The following is a 19,378-nucleotide window of genomic DNA, read 5'->3' as shown; positions in this document are numbered from 1 at the left end:
ACAATCAGGTTCAGCCATCATAGTTTATACATAAGCACACATATAAGGAATTTCCTAGTTTAGAGAAGAAAAAATGAGGTCAGAAATAGGCCCTTAGGACAAAGGAAGAATTCCTAGAAATAGTTAGTAAGCACAACTAATTACAAGTATTATTTCAATAGTCAAGCAACACAAAAGGAAAGAAATGGGCTAAATAAACATGCTTCTCAGGTTAAATGGAATTAACAGGAGAGACAAGGTAGCCAGAAATCCCCAAACTTTACACCAAAGAAAACTGAGTCTTTACTCCAATGAAAGACAGATCCACTTTCAAGCTATCTCACCATAAATTTCTATCAAAAGTTTTGAGATCTCTAGATGACTAGGATCAAAGGAAGAAGATGAGTTAGACACCTATGAAAAGGTTCAGAAAACCTGGAGTCAGGAGACATTCCAGAACCCATCACCTGAAGGACAAGCCAACCTAATCCGAGAAGCCGCATTAAAACACGAGGAGTTAATTTCACTCCAGGACTACGGCATTTTTTAATAACATTTTAAAAATTCAGTTTCATGAACACTGTATGCACATGGAAAAGCAAAAGTGAAGAATTTCCCCCTACCAACGATAGCGGAAAATACACATGCTGTTACTGGGGGGAAATATTCCAGTGAGTTTATTTTTCAAATTAGGAAAGGTAAAAGAGTCCTAGTTTATTTTCTTTTCAGCTTTGTGGTGCGAGACTTTTCCTCCAGCTGTATAGTTAGGGGCTTTGATTTCTACATGACATTGGAAAATTCTCCATCCAAACTTTTGATAAATATCAATATTGTCTAACTTTTATTTCAGGGTTGGGCTCCTAGCCCAGATTATTTAAAAAGCTCCATCCCAGTTTTGATTTCAGGGTTGGGTTTCTAAACTAGATGAATAAAAGACTCAGTTTTCACCACTCAACCTAGTTTTATTTATTTTTTACACAATTTGGAGGAAGGTGGGTATCTGTATAAAATAAATATCTTTTGCTGTTATCCCAGTGAGACTTTAATAATATTCTGCCCTAAAATTAGGATCATCAAAAAAAATTTTCCCATCTTTACATTTGGAAATATCATGCCCTGTTGACTCAGAGGATTTCACCTATTGTCAAATGAACTGTTCTCAAGTCCCCTTAAAGAGCTGATTCCAATGCCACTTGTCTAAACTCACCCCCAGCATTTACTTACCTTGTCAGAGGTTTCTGCAAATCCCCCCAACACACCCAACAGGATATGACTCCCCCCTTGGGAAAAATGTGTTCGTCATGAACGTTTTAGTAAAATATTGCAACCTTCTTTCTCTCTTCAGCTTTTGTGCAGATTCCCAGCGAAGCGAATAGCTCAAATAAAGTTCGAGAACAAAAGACTTTGTTTCCTAGGTAACTTCCAAAAAGAAAAAAAGTTTGGTGCATACAGAGAGAGAGAGAGAGAGAGAGAGAGAGAAAGAGGGAGACAAAGAGAGAGAATGAGCAATAGAGAGAAACCCGCCCACCACCAGAGGCTTCATTTTGTAGGCAATTCCTTCCTTGAATAACAATGGACTGCAAAGTGTCGACAGGATAGTGACCTGACTACAGGCTCTGACCAGCAGCCAAAAGCACTTTTTATTTAATGGTGACAGGACGATTGGCTGCCAGAGAATCCTTTTGTCTTGTTCTCCTTTTTGATTTGAGAAGCTGAACATTTACAGTTCTGATAAATTAAATATAGGAAAAGTTTCCTCTGCCAGACTACAAAGTCCAAGAGTAGTGTTAGGTGATGCAGTTTGCAGAGTGGGGGGCAGTGAATGGGGGAAAAAGGCAAATGGCATGACTGTCTAAGTTATATTCTATTTAATTCAAGTTAGGAAAATACCACTTTTTAAATTGATTTTAAAGAAAAACCGTTAGTTAGAAACAAGAAAGTTTTCCATAAAGTTAAAAGAGGGAAAAAAGGAAGAGTGTCTGGACAGAGTGGGATAGGGCCGTGAAGGAATGTTCTCAGAACCAATACCTTTCTACTCCACGGGGTCATGTGGCAACATTCAGTGGGGGAGGGCGAACGGGTGCTGTTAAACTATGAACATGAAATGCAAAAAAAGAAAAAATTAAAAACGTGCACACAACACAGTGTATACTGGTTAGGCCAAATCTATGATATTAATAAAATAATATACTGGGATAACTTCCTTCCTTCCTTCCCTCCTTCCTCCTTCATTCCTTCTTTCCCTTCCTCCTTCCTTCTCATTATTCCTTCCTTCTCCTTATTATTCCTTCCTTCCTTTCTTCTCCTTATTTCTTCCTTCCTTCCCTCTTTCCTTTTCTTCCCTCCTTCCTTCCTCCCTTCTTCCTTCCCTTCCTTCCTTCCCTCCCTCCTTCTTTCCTTTTTTCTTCCTTCCTTTCTTCTTCTGTTCCTTCTTCCTTCCCTCCATCCTTTCTTCCTTCCCTCCTTCTTCCTTCCTTCCTCTTTCCTTCCTTTCTTCCTTCCCTTCCTCTTCCTTCTTTCCTTCCTTACTTCCTCCTTCCTTCTTTCCTACCTTCGTTTCTTCCTTCCCTCCTTCCCCCTTCTTCTTTCCCTTCCTACCTTCCCTCCTTCCTCCTTCCTTCCTTCTTTCCCTCCTTCCTTCCTTCTTTCCTTTCTTCCTTCTTCCCTCCCTCTTTCCTTCCTTCTTCCTTCCCTCTCTCCCTCCTTGCCTCCCTCCCTGCCTTCTTCCTTTTTACTTTCCTTCTTCCTTTCCTTCCTACTTCCCTTCCTTCCTTCTTCCTTCCTTTTTTCCTTCCCTCCTTCCTAATTTCTTCCTTCCTTCTTTCTTTCCTCCCTCCCTTTCTTCTTTCCCTCCCTCCTTCCTTTCTTCCTTCCCTCCTTCCTTTTTCCTTCCCTCCCTTCCTTCCCTTCTTCCTTTTTCCTTCCCTTCTTCCTTCTCTCCTTTCCTTTCTTCCTTCTCTCCTTCCTTTCTTCCTTCTCTCCTTCCTTCCTTTCTTCCTTCTCCCCTTCCTTCCTTTCTTCCTTCTCTCCTTCCTTCCTTTTTCCTTCCCTTCCTTTCTTCTTCTTCCCTCTCTTCCTTTCTTCCTTTCCTCCCTCCCACCCCCCTCCCTCCCTCCTTCCTTTCCTTCCTATCTTTATTTTTTCAGAGGTAGCATAAATAGTGGTTAAGAGCACAGACTCTGAAGCTAGACTGTCTGAATTCAAATCCTGCCTCCACCACTTATTTTCTGTGTGGCCAGGGGCAATTCCTCAACCTCTCCAAGGTCAGTTTCCTCATCTGTAGTAAGATAGAGAAATAATAGAATTTTCCCTCCAGGGCTGTTTTGAGGATTAAATGAGTAAAGTATATGTAATAGACTTAGAAGAATCGTGGCACTTAATAAATGCTGTACATTAGTGCCAGCTACTACTACAACAATTATTAATGTACTTACCTTGTAGCTGTGAAATATCTGTGAAAATGTCTTTGCAAACTGTAACTTTGTTATGTTTTAGATTCCAACACCACTTGCTAATTTGGAGAAGATTGAATTATTTGCTTTCGTTGGAGTGATTTTATTTGTTTATTTATTTATTTGTGAACTACTTGGAAGAAAATTCTGTATGTGTAATTTCCTTCTCTAGACTGCTCAACATTTACTTCTTTCTCCTATTCACAGACCACATTTGGAGACAGGGCCAATTTCATGAGTGTGTGATCTGTGTAGCAGTCCCATAGGGCCCTGCACTCAGAAGGCCCCCATACTTGGTTTCAGGTTGTGCTGTCACTGTTTTGAAATTCTTGAATAAAGGATTCTTCATTTTCATTTTTCACTGGACCCCAGAAATGATATAGCCAGTCCTATTTGGAGAATAATCTGGTAACCAGAATCCCCTCTTCAGGATCTACTGAGAAGGCCACTGAAACTTTTAAAACTCTAAGCCATATCAGCTTTAGATTCAGCTGGGCCTCTATTATAGCACTTATCCTACAGCATGGCTTTAATGGAACAGGAATTGGCCCTGGATGTGTCTATTTCATTTGTTAGACTGCAAATTCCTGGAGGTCAGAGGCCACATTTGATTTGCCTTTCAGTCTTCCATGATGCATCGCTGTAAGAACTCATCAAAATATTTATGCACCTGAATGATATTGTCTCTGTGTGTTTTAGCAGTGATGGGAACCCCAAAGAAAGTAAGGGGCAGCCAGGCACAGTGGCCCATGCCTGTAATTCCAGCACTTTGGGAGCCCAAGGCAGGCGGATCACTTGAGGTCAGGAGTTCGAGACTAGCCTGGCCAATATGGTGGAACCTTATCTCTACTAAAAATACAAAATTAGCCAGGCGTGGTGGCGCATGCCTGTAATCCCAGCTACTCGGGAGGCTGAGGCAGGAGAATTGCTTGAACCTGGGAGGCAGAGGTTGCAGTGAGCCGAGATTGCGCCACTGCACTCCAGCCTGGGTGACAGAGCAAGACTCTGTCTCGGAGGAAAGAAAAAAAAAAAAGTAAGGGGAATGCTCAAGATCTCAGGAGGAAGTAAATTCCTCAGAATCCAAGGGACTTACCATCTTCATGCAAACAGGTGGAAACAAGTAGAGGAAACTGCCAGTGATCCTTGCTTCCTCTGATGGAAGCAAGGATGGATGCTGGGCCTAGTTATTCTTAAGCCTATGGCAGACATGCGTTTTTGTGGGGGAAAGCTTGGTGTCTAATTCTGTTCTATTTTTCTAAGTTTTAACTGAAAGAGTTGCTCATTAATGTTTAAGCAAAGCAAATGTCTCCTCCTCGGGCCCAGTTAATTTTGATCTAGATCTTATTTAAGACTAATGATTTTGTAGGGTCTATGGCTCCCTTGCTGAAAGTGACCATTTTGACAGATGTGATATATGTGGTCTGAGTTCAGACACTAACCTGGTTCTCTCCTAAAAATCAGCCACAGACAATGATGTGGAAGTCTCAAGTAAGAAACCAGGGTGTGTAAATGAGAGAGAAAACTCATGTAAGTAGGAAAAAAGGTAGCCTAATAGCAAAGCCTACGTGGGAAAGGAACCTACTTCAAAGAAACCAAAAGCTTTGGTGTCTCATGAAAGTATTTTCAAAAAATCACACTGTCAGAAACTGCAGAATGATATTAATGTTAATACATAAATTATGGTAGTTTGTCTTAAATCTCCTAAGTCAGCTCTCCTGTTGAATATTTTTTCCAGTAATGAGGGGTGAGGAGTGGACTTCATTTTTCATCTGTTTGAGAAACCCACCCACCCCATTAAATAAGCCTGAGGTCACACCTGACAATGACTAAGGATGGCAAGTCCAGAGAAAGCACAGACTTTTCAGTTGTGGTCATTGTGATGGAGAGTTAAAGTCTCCTTGGGTTACACTCCATAGCAGATTCCTCCTCAGCTAATTGGTCTCTCCACTATATTGATAGTAGCTCCAACCTCCAGCTTGTGAGGGTTGAAACTAGGTACTCTGGAGCTTGGATGTGGAGGGATTTTGTGTTCTTTGGTTCCTCCACTTAGACACAAGCTCTAGAGTCCCTGCAGATGGTCTGCAGATTCAGAGTATTTAAGTTTATAATATTAAAATGAGCTATAAGTATATAAATATACAGTTATATTTCTGCCATTAATTAGTAACTGCCTTAGTCTAGTATTTTAGAGGGCCCTCCGCATAGAGGGGAACAACACACACTGGGTTCTATGGGAGGGTAGAGGGGGGAAGAGGGAGAAGATTAGGAAAAATAACTAATGGGTACTAGACTTCATACCTGGGTGACAAAATAATCTGTACAACAAACCCCCATGACACAAGTTTACCCATATAACAAACCTGCACATGTAACCCTGAACTTAAAATAAAAGTTAAATAAAATTTGAAAACAACTAAAAGTAGAACTATCATTTGATATAGCAATCCCACTACCAGGTATCTATCCAAAGGAAACGAAGTCATGTATGAAAAAGACACTTGCACATGCATGCTTATAGCAGCACAATTTGCAATTGCAAAAATATGGAACCAACCTAAATGCTCATCAACCAACGAGTGGATAAAGAAAATGTGTTAAATATACACTATGGAATACTACTCAGCCATTAAACGGAATGAAATAATGTCCTTTGCAGCAACTTGGATGGAACTGGAGGCCATTATTCTAAGTGAAGTAACTCAGGAATGGAAAACCAAACACCATATGTTCTAATTTATAAGTGGGAGCTAAGCTATGAAGACGCAAAGACATACAGAGTGATATAATGGACTTTGGGGACTTGGGGCAGGGGACTTTGGGAGCAGGGTCAGGGATGAAAGACTATATATTGGGTAACAGTGTACACTGCTTGGGTGAATGGGTGCACTAAAATTTCAGAATTCACCACTAAAGAACTCACTCATGTAATCAAAAACCACCTGTATCTAAAAACTATTGAAATATTTTTTTAAAAACCTTAAAAATAAAATAAAGCATCCTCTTTCCTGGATGTTTAGTCAAAAGAAGTAAGATTGTTCTGAGTATTTCTGATTACACTTTTATATAATGAATGCAATAATCAGTTCACAGTATATATTTTTTCTAAATTATCTAAGAAATACAACTGCAAGAGAACTGCTACCTCAGGGCATCTCTGCATGGCTCAGCCTGCCACGCCTTAATGGGTGCTGATGGATAAGGTTAGGGAAAGCTGGATGCTGATCAAACTTATATGAACTAAATTATTCTTCCACAACTGTTTAAATGAATCCCGTTGCTTATTCAGAGAAAGACTAACCATTTCTTGTTCATAACTCTATTTTTACTGCCTCAATAGCGCTCAATAAATATGTGTTGTACAGCTAACATGCTCACGTGCCTGGCATAAGCAAACAAAAATTCTCTTCTAGAGAAATAACATCAAATTATTGACACCCACATATATTTTTTCAGTACAACATCCAGTACAAGGTCAAAGACAGCAAAGCACAGGAGGAGATAAGACAGCATGAGCAGGAAGCATCCAAAACAACAGATAATGGAAGCAGATCCACAGGGGACTCCTGATTGTGAAATCATCACTCAGTACAAGAGTGGCAGTGAACAACTTTGGTTTCCCCAGAATAAGTGTGGTAGGAGGAGTGTTAGGCATTCATTCATTCATTCAAGATCATTTATTTGATGTGGATCAAAATTGGCCCAGTGGAAACAAACCGTCAGTTTAAAAATAATTTCTCCCTCATGGGTATATATATGCATATTCACTGTACAAGTCTTTCAACTTCTCTGTACCTTTGAGATTTTTCATAATAAACTGTTGAAGAAAAATACAAAAAAAAAAGAGTAATTTCCTCCTCCTTTTCCAGGCTCCTATTCTGGCCCTTCTACCACTGATTTTGAAAAGCTTCAGACTCCAACTTGCAGCATTTTATAATCAGCAACTACCAGCCATGCCCATCTTGTCCCTGACAAAAGAATAATCTTTTGATGCCTTCACTTCATCTCTGTCCCTGCCGGCCTCATCAGTCATATCCTCAAATCCTTTCCCTAGCTTCCCATGAGTTGCTTCAACAAAAGCCAGAATTATACTTATGACCAGTGTTCAGAATAAGAAATAACAAACATTATGCTCAAAAGCAGCCAAATAAATGTCTTTGGTATATAATGAAGGAAGATTTTTCAAACTCCAGTCTTTCTTGAGGTATGTGTGTGAGAAAAGTTAATTTCTCCCCTTTCGTGGCTATGAACAAGCACTTCCCCAAGGGTTTCAAGATGATCCCCAATCTTTCTCTTACTACCAAAAGAAAAAATAATCCCTCCACTCCATATTTTACTTTCTTTTGAGTTATATTTTATATGCTGATGGGGGCTTATTTTCCTTCGAAACAGCCCAAAATACATCTGTTAAAATGTTGTGGGTATTCCAGCAGGAAATGTTTTGAAAAATTGGCTTTGGTTTGTGATCTAACTGATACCACATGGCACTTATAGCAGTTGACTTTCAGAGCTGATTTATTGCTATCATGCTGTCTTAAATATGAAAAATATTTACTGGAGGCTGGATGCTGTGTTACATTTGAAAACAAGAATAAGACCTTACAGCAAAGATGTCCATTGCAAACCACACTGGGTTTCTAGTGAGGTGATATGGGCTTTTATTTTCACTCTACCATGGGGCTCGTTTGTCCTTAAACCAAATCCTTGCATTTGTGCACATACTGTGTCCTATTGGCCTCAGCTTTTCCTGTGCAGGAGTGTTTGTGGATGTATCATATATAAATATGAACTCCTTTGATCTTTCTCAAAGGCTTCAAGAAGTCTGACAGTGCCTTCTTCACATGTCATTCTTGTTGCTACAATTATGTAGTACTTTTTTATTCCCTTGAGACTGTCTCAAAATCTCCCAAAGGTTGGCATTGTGCTCTTATCTTCCCAACATGTTTAGTAACATCATTCTACATTCACCCTGTGCTTCCCTCTTCCCCTCTCCTCAACTCCGACATTCATCAAGGTGAACAATCATGGGTAAACACAATGAAGAGGTAGGCAGAAGTTTAAGGCACATCCTGTGCTTTCTCTGTTTTAAGGCTTCTTCCCTTTCTGGGTTTGTCCTTTGTCACCACTCTCTGCTCAGCAGTCAGAGCCTTCATGCTTACCCAAAGTACCTGAATGCAGCACTCCCACCTGGCATGCCATCCTTAACCCCAAGTGCCTAAACCCTTCACGCTAACCTTTCAGCCAGCTTCAAGGTTAGAAAGAAGCCCACAAATGCACCCTTATTAGGGTGCTGACAACAAATCATGAAAAATCCAATCCACAGTGATTTATTCCAATCACTGTGGCAAAGTTCTGGGTAATGGTTGTGGAGAGGGATATTTGGGAACAGGTGCCTACTGAGTTATTTCTTTAACCACCATATACATTAATATTTATTTAAAACACAAAAAAGCATTATTATTCAGGCCTGGGGAATATCCTCTTATTGATAAGTCTGCTTTTCCAAATCATACCTTTACTTCCTTTCCCTGAGAGATATAGCTATCACCACTTTCTTGATTCTCCTGAGGGGCACTTTGCAAAATATATATATATATATATATATGTGTGTGTATACAAATGTGTTACATTTGAAAACAAGAATAAGACCTTACATATATACACGTATATATATGTGTGTGTGTATATATATATATATATATATACACACACACACACACACACACACACACAAAAGGCCAATAAGCATATATTAAGGTGCTTGACATCATTACTCGTCAGGAAAATTCAAAAGGAAACCACACTGTGGACTAGAGGGGCTAAGATGAAAAAGATTAATAACACTTAATGTTGACAAAGATGTAGAGCGACTGGAATGCTCATAAATGCTGGTGGGAGTGTAAAATGGTGTAGCTTTGGAGACTATTTGGCAGTATCTAATCTTAAACATATGTATACCCTTTAATTCCATCTCAGGTATATAGACTTAAGAAAAATAAGTATGTCCACAAAAAACTTGCACAAAAATGCTTATAAAATACTTATAAAGCTTATAGCAGCTTTATTCATAAAAGTCAACAAACAAACAATACCCCACAACGAGAAACAACTTGACTATCTCCCAACAGCAGAATGGATAAACAGATTGTGCAATCCTATATTCATACAATGGAAAACTACACAATAACATCAATCTCAAAAAAGTATATGTAGCAAAAGCAGCCAAGACACCAAAAGAGTACATGCTCATTCACTTTTAAATCCTATCCTGTTGGTAGATGTTTGGGGTGTGAAAACTGTCCCTAGTGAGCAAAGCTTGAATGGCGATGACAATGGTGCAGTTTTCACCCAAAAAGAGGCTTTCTGAAAGAGAATGTGTGACTGCAAAGCATCTCTCTCTCTCCTTTTGATCTCAGCTGGAATGGAACAAAAATTCTTAGGGTAATGGAATGCAAAATAATTTTATATATTTTAAAGTTCAAGAACACTTTGTTTAATCACATCCTATTAATGAAGCATTTTAAATGTGCAAAGCATAACCAATTATATTTTGGAACATTTGTGGAAAATAGTCCCCACATGAATGGAAAAGAGGGCTATAGGGAGCCCAGGATGGAGAATGCTTCCTGCTGGCTGGTCAGCACAGTCATTTATTCCCAGGAATTGCTCTGTACTGTCAAGAACACAAAACAGGGCCCACTGGACCATGATCACTGTGATGTTGATGCCAGTATCTTATTCATCTCCTGTGGTCAGCTTTGCCAATTAGTGGAGCCACTGCCAAGGGCCACTCAGTTCCATCAACCCTCAAAGGATGCTAGAACCAAATAAAAGACATGAGTAAGGAAAAGGCAGGCCAGGATTTGAAGTGCAGGGAAGAAAGAATCTTTGAACTGCTACAAACAGTGCAAATACCCTCACCCATATCAGAGAAGCTGGAAATGTGAGTCAACAGAACAGCCCAGAAGTGACAGCAGCACTCCTCCATGGCCCTCAGCTGGGGAAGTCAGAGGCGTGTGGTAACTGCAGAAATGTCACACACTCAGGCCCACTCCAAGGGAACCTTTGCACTGCTAACTCAGGCCAGCTGTGGCTAAAGCTCAGCAGAGCCATAACTGACCTCATCACTGCAAATTTTTAAAAAGCAAAAAATGTAAGACCTCACACACAAACCATGCACATTCTGCCTTTACTGTTTTTCCCTTTTTATTTGTTTTGAGTACAGATCTATTAATGTTAGCACATGTATAGACTCTTGTAACCATGACCACAATCAGGACATAGAACTGTTCTATTACTCCCCCAAAACTCCCCTGTGGTATTCTGTTATAGTCACAACCTCCCCCAACCCTTACCCCTGTCAGCCACTAATCTGTTCTCCATCTCTATGGTTTTGTCTTTTTGAAAATGTTATATGAATGGAATTATACACTAGGTAACCATTTGAGACTGGTTTCTTTCACCCAGAATAATGCCTTTGCGATCCATCCAAGTTGTTGTGTTTATCAATAATTCATTCCTTTTTATTGTGAGTAGTGTTCCATTGTCTGCCTATATTTTGAACAGTGAAAAAAGTCTCAGGCATGCAACAGAATGTCAACCTGAGAATATTCTGTAATGATGTGTATAGACAAGTACTTTTATTGACAGTTCCACAGCCAGGCCAATATTTAAAAGAGAAAGAAAGAATTCCAAAACTAAGGAATTTTCTGTATTTCTCACAGTATTTAATATGAACCAGACTCATTGGCTAATGTTTTCATTAGCTATTGTGCTGGCTATTAAGCTATTGTTTCTCAGTTCTGAACCTATTCTGTGCCCTGCTGGGACTTTGCAAACATTTCTTTCTTGCCAGCTCCTCCCTGTTAGGTTCTTCCAGTGGGAGCGCAAGAGGGAGATTAGAAGGCTGGAAGAGGAAGAAGAGACTTACTTCTTGGCACTCACTGTTTCTGTTAGCATTATCCCAGCAGTGGTCCTTTGCCCCCAGCTATGGCAATTGGTTTCAGCCCTCATCTGTTTCCTCACTCCCGGAACCAGCCTCATTATGGCCCCTGTCAGAGATGCTAGTCAGACCCAGCTGTCCAGTACCCCTTTCTAGATTCCAGCTGTGTGTGGTCCTTCTTTGGAGCTTCTGATGCATTAGCACCTGGCAGGCAGCACCCCGTACTCGGAGGTCTGGGTCCCAGTTCCTCAGAAGCTTCTGAGCTCCAGAGCTCCTGAGGCACCAGCACCAGCCAGGCCATGGTTACTCTCCAGAGATCTGAGTTCTAGCACCGCAGGCTGCTCCAATAACTCCAACCCCTTCCTTCCATTCCTCCAGCCCTGGGAATGTTAGCTTCTTGCTGCTGTTACTATCTCAGTGTCACCTCAGTTTCCCATTTGCCCTGTCAGTCTTGTAATAATAATGTACCTATGTTAAATTCCCTTTGTGAAAATAGCTGGCTTGGTTTCTGTTTTCCTGACTGGAGCCTGACTGATAAAGCACATGGAACCAGGCTTTTACCCTCTGGCTTGCTCTTGACTAAGGTATCTAAGGTCCTTGCTGCTTCCTGTTCTGAGTCCAATCAGGACAATATGAACCAGCGTGATGTGGGGTGTCAAGATGACAATGACCTCTGCAGCTTATGTTATGGCAGAGAGGAGAGCTGACATGATCTCAAAAGCAAACTGCTTCTGGTGAGCCTTGAAAATGGGTATAGAGGGGAAAAGAATTTATTGTGGTCAATAGCTGTATCATTCCATAGGCCAGGTGTTGTGCTGATTTACTTCAAGAAAAATACCACATGTGAACAACAGATACAATTAAAGTCACCAGCTATTTATAGCCAGTCTCCAAGATCCATCTCCCTTCTCCAAAGACCAAACAGGTGAGTTAAATGGGAGGTATATAGGCATCACCACTTCTGCAATCTTATACCTGACACTAACATCAAACGCTCCTCTCTCTACTAAACCAAAAAGCAATCTCTAGAGATTGAGGAAATTCATCCTATACACACATACCCTGATATTGTCATAAAGCACAGCTCCTTCAGGTCACTGTTATTTTTGTGCCCAAAACCCTTCAATAATTTGCTAGGCTTATGGAATAAATTCAAACTTTCTAGTCTGGCATTCAAGATCCTTCAATATCTGGCCTACTGAAGCATTATAGCCAGTGCCCTCTATTGACACACCCCTTTTCTTACCAGCCAAAGCAAAGTATTTGAACTCATGTGTATACACTCCATCTCCTGCCTCTCATAGTTTCCTCAGTCTATAATCCTTTTCCTCCCAGTGTTCGTATCAAAATTCTACCCCATCCTCCAAGGCCTTCTCAAATACTACGTTTTCCATGAAGTTTAATCCTGCCACCCGACCCCATTCCAACACCATACACCAGTTAGGTATTCACACCTTCAAGTGAATACAATAGAATTGCCTCTAGTCTTCATGTACTCTGGATGAAACAGATTATGTCTCATTCGTGTTTGTATCCTTCTAGTACTTATTAATAGTAGGCATTCAGTTAATTTTTTTCAAAATGAAGGAGTCAATGAGAAAACAATGGGAGAAAGGGCATTTCAAGTGGAGATATTGTTTCGAGAGTACAGGAGGTTTTCTGGAGAAGCATGTGTAGTTTGGGTTGGCTGAGGTCTATGGTCCGTGCAAAGGATTTGTGGGAAATCTATCTCGAAAGGTAAGTTAGGACCCAATTGTAGAGAGTCTGGAGAGTTGGGCTAAGGATTTGAACTTATTTCTTTGGGCAGAATGGAGGAACTGAAGGTTTGGGATCACAGAATAATTTGTATGTCAGAGATTCGCATAGCAAGGTTAGTATTTTCCTTAACTGGTTTAAAGGAGCAAATTATCTGAGATACAGAGAACACCTAAGCCAAAGCAAGAAAGACTTAATTTGGATGGACAGAACCATTTTAGACAGAAGTTAATAAAACAACAGAATACTTTTGAGAGAGCTTGTAAAACTATGAAGACAATTTATAAAGGTAAAATAGACTTGTCTAGGACAAGTCTGGTTATGTCTAACTCTTGTATAGCAAAGGCAAGGCTTGATCAGCGTTTCTCAATCCCAACTCTATTGTAAACCAATGGAAAACTGAAAAATCTTAAATGAACCCACAGAGAAAGGGAAGGATGGAAGAGGATGAACAAGATGGGGCTGGGGATGGGAAAGAGAACAAGGCAGTGAGAAGGTCTTTATCTCTTGGTCAAGTACTATTGAAACACCCTTCTTGCCAGCTCTAGTCTTCGATCTTCTCTCCTGGCTAGCTCCTCTGTAAGTTACTTTGATTTTTCTCAGAAGCTGCTTTCTCATAAGACCCGTTTTTTTATTCCTGATAGAAAATGGGAGAGTAAACATGGTCTTTGTTTATAGCTCTGAACTATGACTAAGACTAAGATGGTCTGGGTCCTAGTTTGAGTGACTTCCTTCATTTCTTTCCCAATAAGGCAGTTGGAATGTCCCCTGCCCTTCAAAGACACATCCTTGGTAAAAAGAAGTTTGTTTTGACATCAGTCTTTTATTTTAAAATCCCTGGATTATCAGGCTGTGAAATGACAAAGAATCCCTGATATTTTGCTCCTGGCTAATTTTATCAAGTCTGGCAAACAATACAACTGTAAAGGCAATATGTTGAAATGAATTCACTGTTGATCCTGATGATGAGGATTTAGGTCTTAGTGTTCCTCTGGAACCAAATCAACTTTTGCCATAGGGGCTCCGTCTCATACCAAATATCTTCATCCACTGCCATAGAGACCATCAGATGTCCCACCCCTCGATCATTCTGATGAGGCTTGGAGAGGAAAACTTGTTGAGACTGCTGGCATCCCACTACATTTAAGGAAGGGTGACCTCCTTGCCTATCTGTCCAGATATCAGAATCTAAGCAAGGACTTGGGCTTCCAGGGTCCTCATGGACTCTACTGCAGGGTGAAAGCAGAAAAAGGAGATGTTTCAACTCAAGTGCTAACCCTGGTGAGTAGTGGCTGTGTGGACTCAGTGGAAAACAGTGCTGTAATTGAATAGGAATGTCTGCCTTAGGCTTGCGAAAGAGAAGAGCAAGTGCATGTCCCAAGTATTTGCAGATCCAGGCCTGGACTGAGAGACATGACTGATGAGAACCAATGAGCTGAACATTCCATTCAGCAGCGGGTGAGGGTGAACTGCTATGGCTAACTGACTCCATAGTCTGAAATGGGAATCTATGCTATGACAGTGTGCGTGGAGCCAAAGTGCTCAATACCATGACAGCTTTTAATCACCTTATATCAGATTCTCTGTGGTCTTCTAGATTTTGTTATATAAACTAAAGAAGCTCTGCACTAAGCATTTCTTGGGTGAACTCACCTTCACCTGAAGTCATATATCCATCAGAAGCACTAGCGGTGTAAGTGCCAACCCAGAAACTGTGAAATGTCCATGGCGCCAACTGTGTGTGTGTGTGTGTGTGTGTGTGTGTCTATTTTGAAATAATTTAGACTTAAAGAAAAGTTGTAAAAATAGCACAGTGTTCCCATTACTCATTACCCAGCTTTTCCTAATGGAAAAGCTTACATAGCCATAGTATATCTGTTGAAACCAGGTCATTAGCATTGATAAATACTATTAACTAATCTGTTAACCTTATTTAAATTTTGTCAGTTTTCCCATTGATGCCTTTTTCCTCAACCAGGATCCAATCCAGGACTGCACATTGCATTCAGTTGTCAAACTTCCTCAGTCCCCTTCAATTTGTTTTGTTTTGTTTTTGAGACAGTCTTGCCCTGTCATCCAGGCGGAAGTGCAGTAGTGCAATCATGGCTCACTGTAGCCTCGACCTCCCGGTCTGAAGCAATCCTCCCACCTCCACCTCCTAAGTAGCTGGGACCACAGGCATGCACCACCACACCTGGCTAATTAAAAAATTTTTTTTTTTGTAGAGATGAGGTCTTGCTATGTTGCCCAGGCTGGTCTCAAATTCCTGAGCTCAGCCAGTCTTCCCACTTCAGCCTCCCAAAGTGTTGGGATTACAGGCGTGAGTCTTTGTTTTTCATGACCTTAACATTTTCAAAGAGTACTGGTCAATTATTTTATAGAATGTCCTTCAATTGGGGTTTGTCAGATGTTTTCTCATGATTAATTGAGGCAACATATTTTTTGACAAGGGTCTCTCACAGAAGTGTTATCTCAATGCATCACATCAGGAGGTCCATGTACAGGTGTGTTCTCTTACTGGTGATATTAACTTTGGTCACTTGGTTAAGATGGGGAGGACCAGCTGAACTTCTGTGGATTCATAAGAACCTTGGCTCATTTCTGACCCACTGATGATTACGAAAGGAGCAAAGATGTGAATGGACCAGAACCACTTGACAGCTGAAGCAGCAAACTTCACTTTGCTTTTTAATTATATGATTTGGATAGATGTTAGACAACATCTCCTGCAGTGAGCTGTTACAGGAGCTATGCATAATGGTCAGAGGGAATAACTCAGATGAGCAACTGGGCATCATCACAGACAGAACCATCCAGGAGGCTAACTGGGATGGGGATGATGCAATATCTTTCACAGGATGTTTTAAGTTTTTGGAGAAGGTGGACATAGAACAGAAGATGAACATCTGATTTCTTGACTGAAGAACTGAGACTAAACTGTTCCGTGCTCTTTAGTATTTAACAACTGGAACTTGAGAGTCCTCCTGTCCAACAGCCCCACCTCTACCCCATCATGCCGCGTCTCCCAAAATGCTACTATTGATGCATGACGACTCCAGATGTGCTCGGTCAACACAAGCCTGCCTTTGATGCAAACAGGGCATTACAGAATAGCACACCCAGTCTATTTCTCTTCAGCCTGAATTCACTGGTTCTCCATTTCTAAATGTTATCTCCACTCTTCTGCTGCTGACGCCACATGTCCATCCAGTCTGAGAAAGTGAGAGGGGGAACCAGGCCAAGCTCTTTCACTGGACTAGACTGTAGGCTTCCGCATGCTCCTTTAATCTTGTCCATATGTCCTTTGCTTCCTGCTTCTGTCACCCAACAGGGGTGTGAATGCAGCAACTGCACTTGGTCTTTTAGTCTCCCTGATTTTTATTAACCCCCCAAATTCCCTCTGTTCCACGTGGCACCCCAAGCTGTGCCTATTGAATATATTTCTGACTTGGCAAGAAAGTTCTGTGGTCTGGAAGTTTTTATTTACCTTCACTCATAAATGGGCCTCTGGGATGTTGTCTCCCTGGGAGCTTTTCAGGAACCAACACTTCTCTCAGAAGAATGTGACCATCTCTTAGTCCCCTCCATTCTGCCCAGTCAGTCATCAAAGGTCTGCTTGATGGAGATGCTTTTCTTTTAAAAAATTTTGGCCGGGCGTGGTGGCTCACGCCTGTAATCCCAGCATTTTGGGAGGCTGAGGCGGGTGGATCATGAGGTCAGGAGATTGAGACCAGCCTGGTTAAAATGGTGAAACCCCATCTACTAAAAACACAAAAAATTAGCTGGGCGTGGTGGCACGTGACTGTAATCCCAGCTACTCGGGAGGCTGAGGCAGGAGAATGGCGTGAACGTGGGAGGCGGAGCTTGCAGTAAGTCGAGATCGCACCACTGCACTCCATCCAGCCTGGGTGACAGAGTGAGACTCCATCTCAAAAAAAAAACTTTTTTTTAATTTTTAAATTTTTTTTAGAGATAGAGTCTCACTCTGTCACCCAGGCTGGAGTGCAATGGTGCCATCATGGCTCACTGCAGCCTCCAACTCCTGGGCTCAAGCGATCCTCCTGCATCAGCCTCCTAAGTAGCTGGAACTGCAGGCACGTGCCACTGCACCTAGTGGAGATGCTCTTCTTGAAAGGCACGAGGTGTACAACCAAGTGTTCTAGGTGGCTTGCCCAGGTCATTCTCTCTCTCTGGCCTGTGATTCTCCACACACATATCTACATGGCTACTCTTGTTAGTGCAGTGTTGGTTCTTCAGAAAATAGCCATATGCCTGCTGATTTGCTTAGTTTGGGGACACCATTGCCACCACAATGGCTGCTCTGACAATATGCCTGGGGGCTTTCTCATGGCTTTTTGAACAAGGAGGCTGGGCACCCTATTGAGCCTCCTGCATTCACACCTCTGCAGCATGGTTTATGCCTCAATGTTATGTGCACTGGAATGCTTTCCACTTCACATTTTCAAATAGATTACTGTTAAGGAAATTCCTAATTGATCCTATCTGAGATTTAAAGATTGTCCTCAGTATCTTGAAGGATTTTACATGTGGCAAATGATTATGCTGGAAGCTATAGTCAGCTCCTAATGGAGATCTAAAGCATCAAATGTATTGTAGCATCAGCTGCCTGGTTATATTGGCTTCCTGGCTTCTCATGTAGACCACTGCTAATCCCTTAGAAACATGGAATCTCGCATTTGTGGCCAATCTGAGGTGGAATGATAGGCCTCTGAGCAAGCCAGTGCAGCTTCTTTGCTAGAGTCAGCTTAGTTTAGACTTCATTGAATCAGGTAATCAGGTTGCTGTCATCCTAACATCTGTCTGTGTAAGTCTCTTCATTCATAAATCTGCCCTTGGTAGACTTTCTCTGACTCATTGCTTACTTGTTTGCTTGCTTCCTTGCTTAAGAAGGAAAACAGACACACAATTCTTTTTTTTATTATGTTTTTGAGACACAGTTTTGCTCTATCACCCAGGCTGGAGTGCAGTGGCAGGATCTCAGCTCACTGCAGCCTTTGCCTCCTGGGCTCAAGTGATCCTTTCACCTCAGCCTCCCGAGTAGCTGGGACTACAGGTGTGCGCCACTATGCCTATTTTTTCTTTTCTTTCCTTTCTTTCTTTTTTTTTTTTTTTCTTATAGACAGAGGTCTCACAATGTTGCCCAGGCTGGTCTCAAACTCCTGAGCTCAAGTGATCCACCAGCCTCAGCCTCCCAAAGTGTTGGGATTACAGGTATGAGCCACCGTGCCTGACCCACACAATTATTCAGGAAGGGAATGGCTAAAGAATACCACCTTAAAGGGATGGGGAAGGGGTGGGAAGCAGGGGAGTGGCCAGGTGGGATGACTCAAGTGTGAATGAATGAGGGATTCCTTTTAAAGTAAAATTTTAACTTTGTGATCAAGTGATGTAATATAGGAATTGTATAAAAGGGAAGAATTATCTGATAGTCATCTGTGGGGTACCTCAAAGGCTCTTTGACTTGCATATTTAAAATTCCTAAGTGTATGACTTTCCCCTTTTGGTTGTATAGCAAGATGTTTTTGTTTTCGTTTTGAGACAGTCTCACTCTGTCACCTAGGCTGGAGTGCAGTGGTGCAATCTCGGCTCACTGCAACCTCTGCTTCCCAGGTTCCAGCGATTCTCCTGCCTCAGCCTCCTAAGTAGCTGGGATTAATGGGCACCTGCCACCACACCTGGCTAATTTTGTATTTTTAATAGAGATGGGGTTTCACCGTGTTGGCCAGGCTGGTCTCGAACAAACTCCTGACCTCAAGTGATCCGCCTGCCTCGGCCTCCTAAAGTGCTGGGATTACAGGCATGAAGCAAGGTGTTTTAATCCACAGTTATGCCTTACTGTTCCATTTAAAATTATACTCATTAATCTATCAATAAATATTTGTGGTTAAAGTGAAACAAAAATACTGCTTTCCAAAGTTATCAAAGGTTAGCTATTTTCTTCCCCACCTCTTTCAGGGTGGTTGTTATTCATTTGTAATGTAGTTAGGTTTATTTGGTGCTGTTTGTTTTCCATTTGGGGTTCTCCTCACATCCTGGTTGATGATAATTATTTATTTATGGGGGGATATATAAAACATTACCTGAGCTATAACCCAAAAAATATACTCAGAGAAATGCCATCCCCCTTGAACCTGCCACCACCATCCCATCCTCCCATTCTTTCTACCCCACTCCCACTCATCCCCCGTAGGGAAATCCATCTCATTTATTTCTGGTTTTTCCTTCCCGTACA

At 41.4% G+C, this 19,378-nt stretch overlaps 1 protein-coding gene across 1 annotated transcript in view; it reads right to left on the bottom strand.

The window, feature by feature from the left end:
* Positions 1-19,378, bottom strand: part of NHS (NHS actin remodeling regulator) — a 364,164-nt gene that overhangs the window by 14,620 nt on the left and 330,166 nt on the right. The window contains exon 4 of the mRNA XM_019019858.3: positions 2,008-2,070. Coding sequence (XP_018875403.2) covers positions 2,008-2,070 — 63 coding nt within the window. The remainder of the gene's footprint in view (positions 1-2,007; positions 2,071-19,378) is intronic.

Source organism: Gorilla gorilla, chromosome X (assembly GCF_029281585.2).
Source record: "Gorilla gorilla gorilla isolate KB3781 chromosome X, NHGRI_mGorGor1-v2.1_pri, whole genome shotgun sequence".
NCBI lineage: Eukaryota > Metazoa > Chordata > Mammalia > Primates > Hominidae > Gorilla > Gorilla gorilla.
The sequence above is the reverse complement of the archived record's forward strand: the minus strand, read 5'-3'. Positions and strand labels throughout refer to the sequence as shown.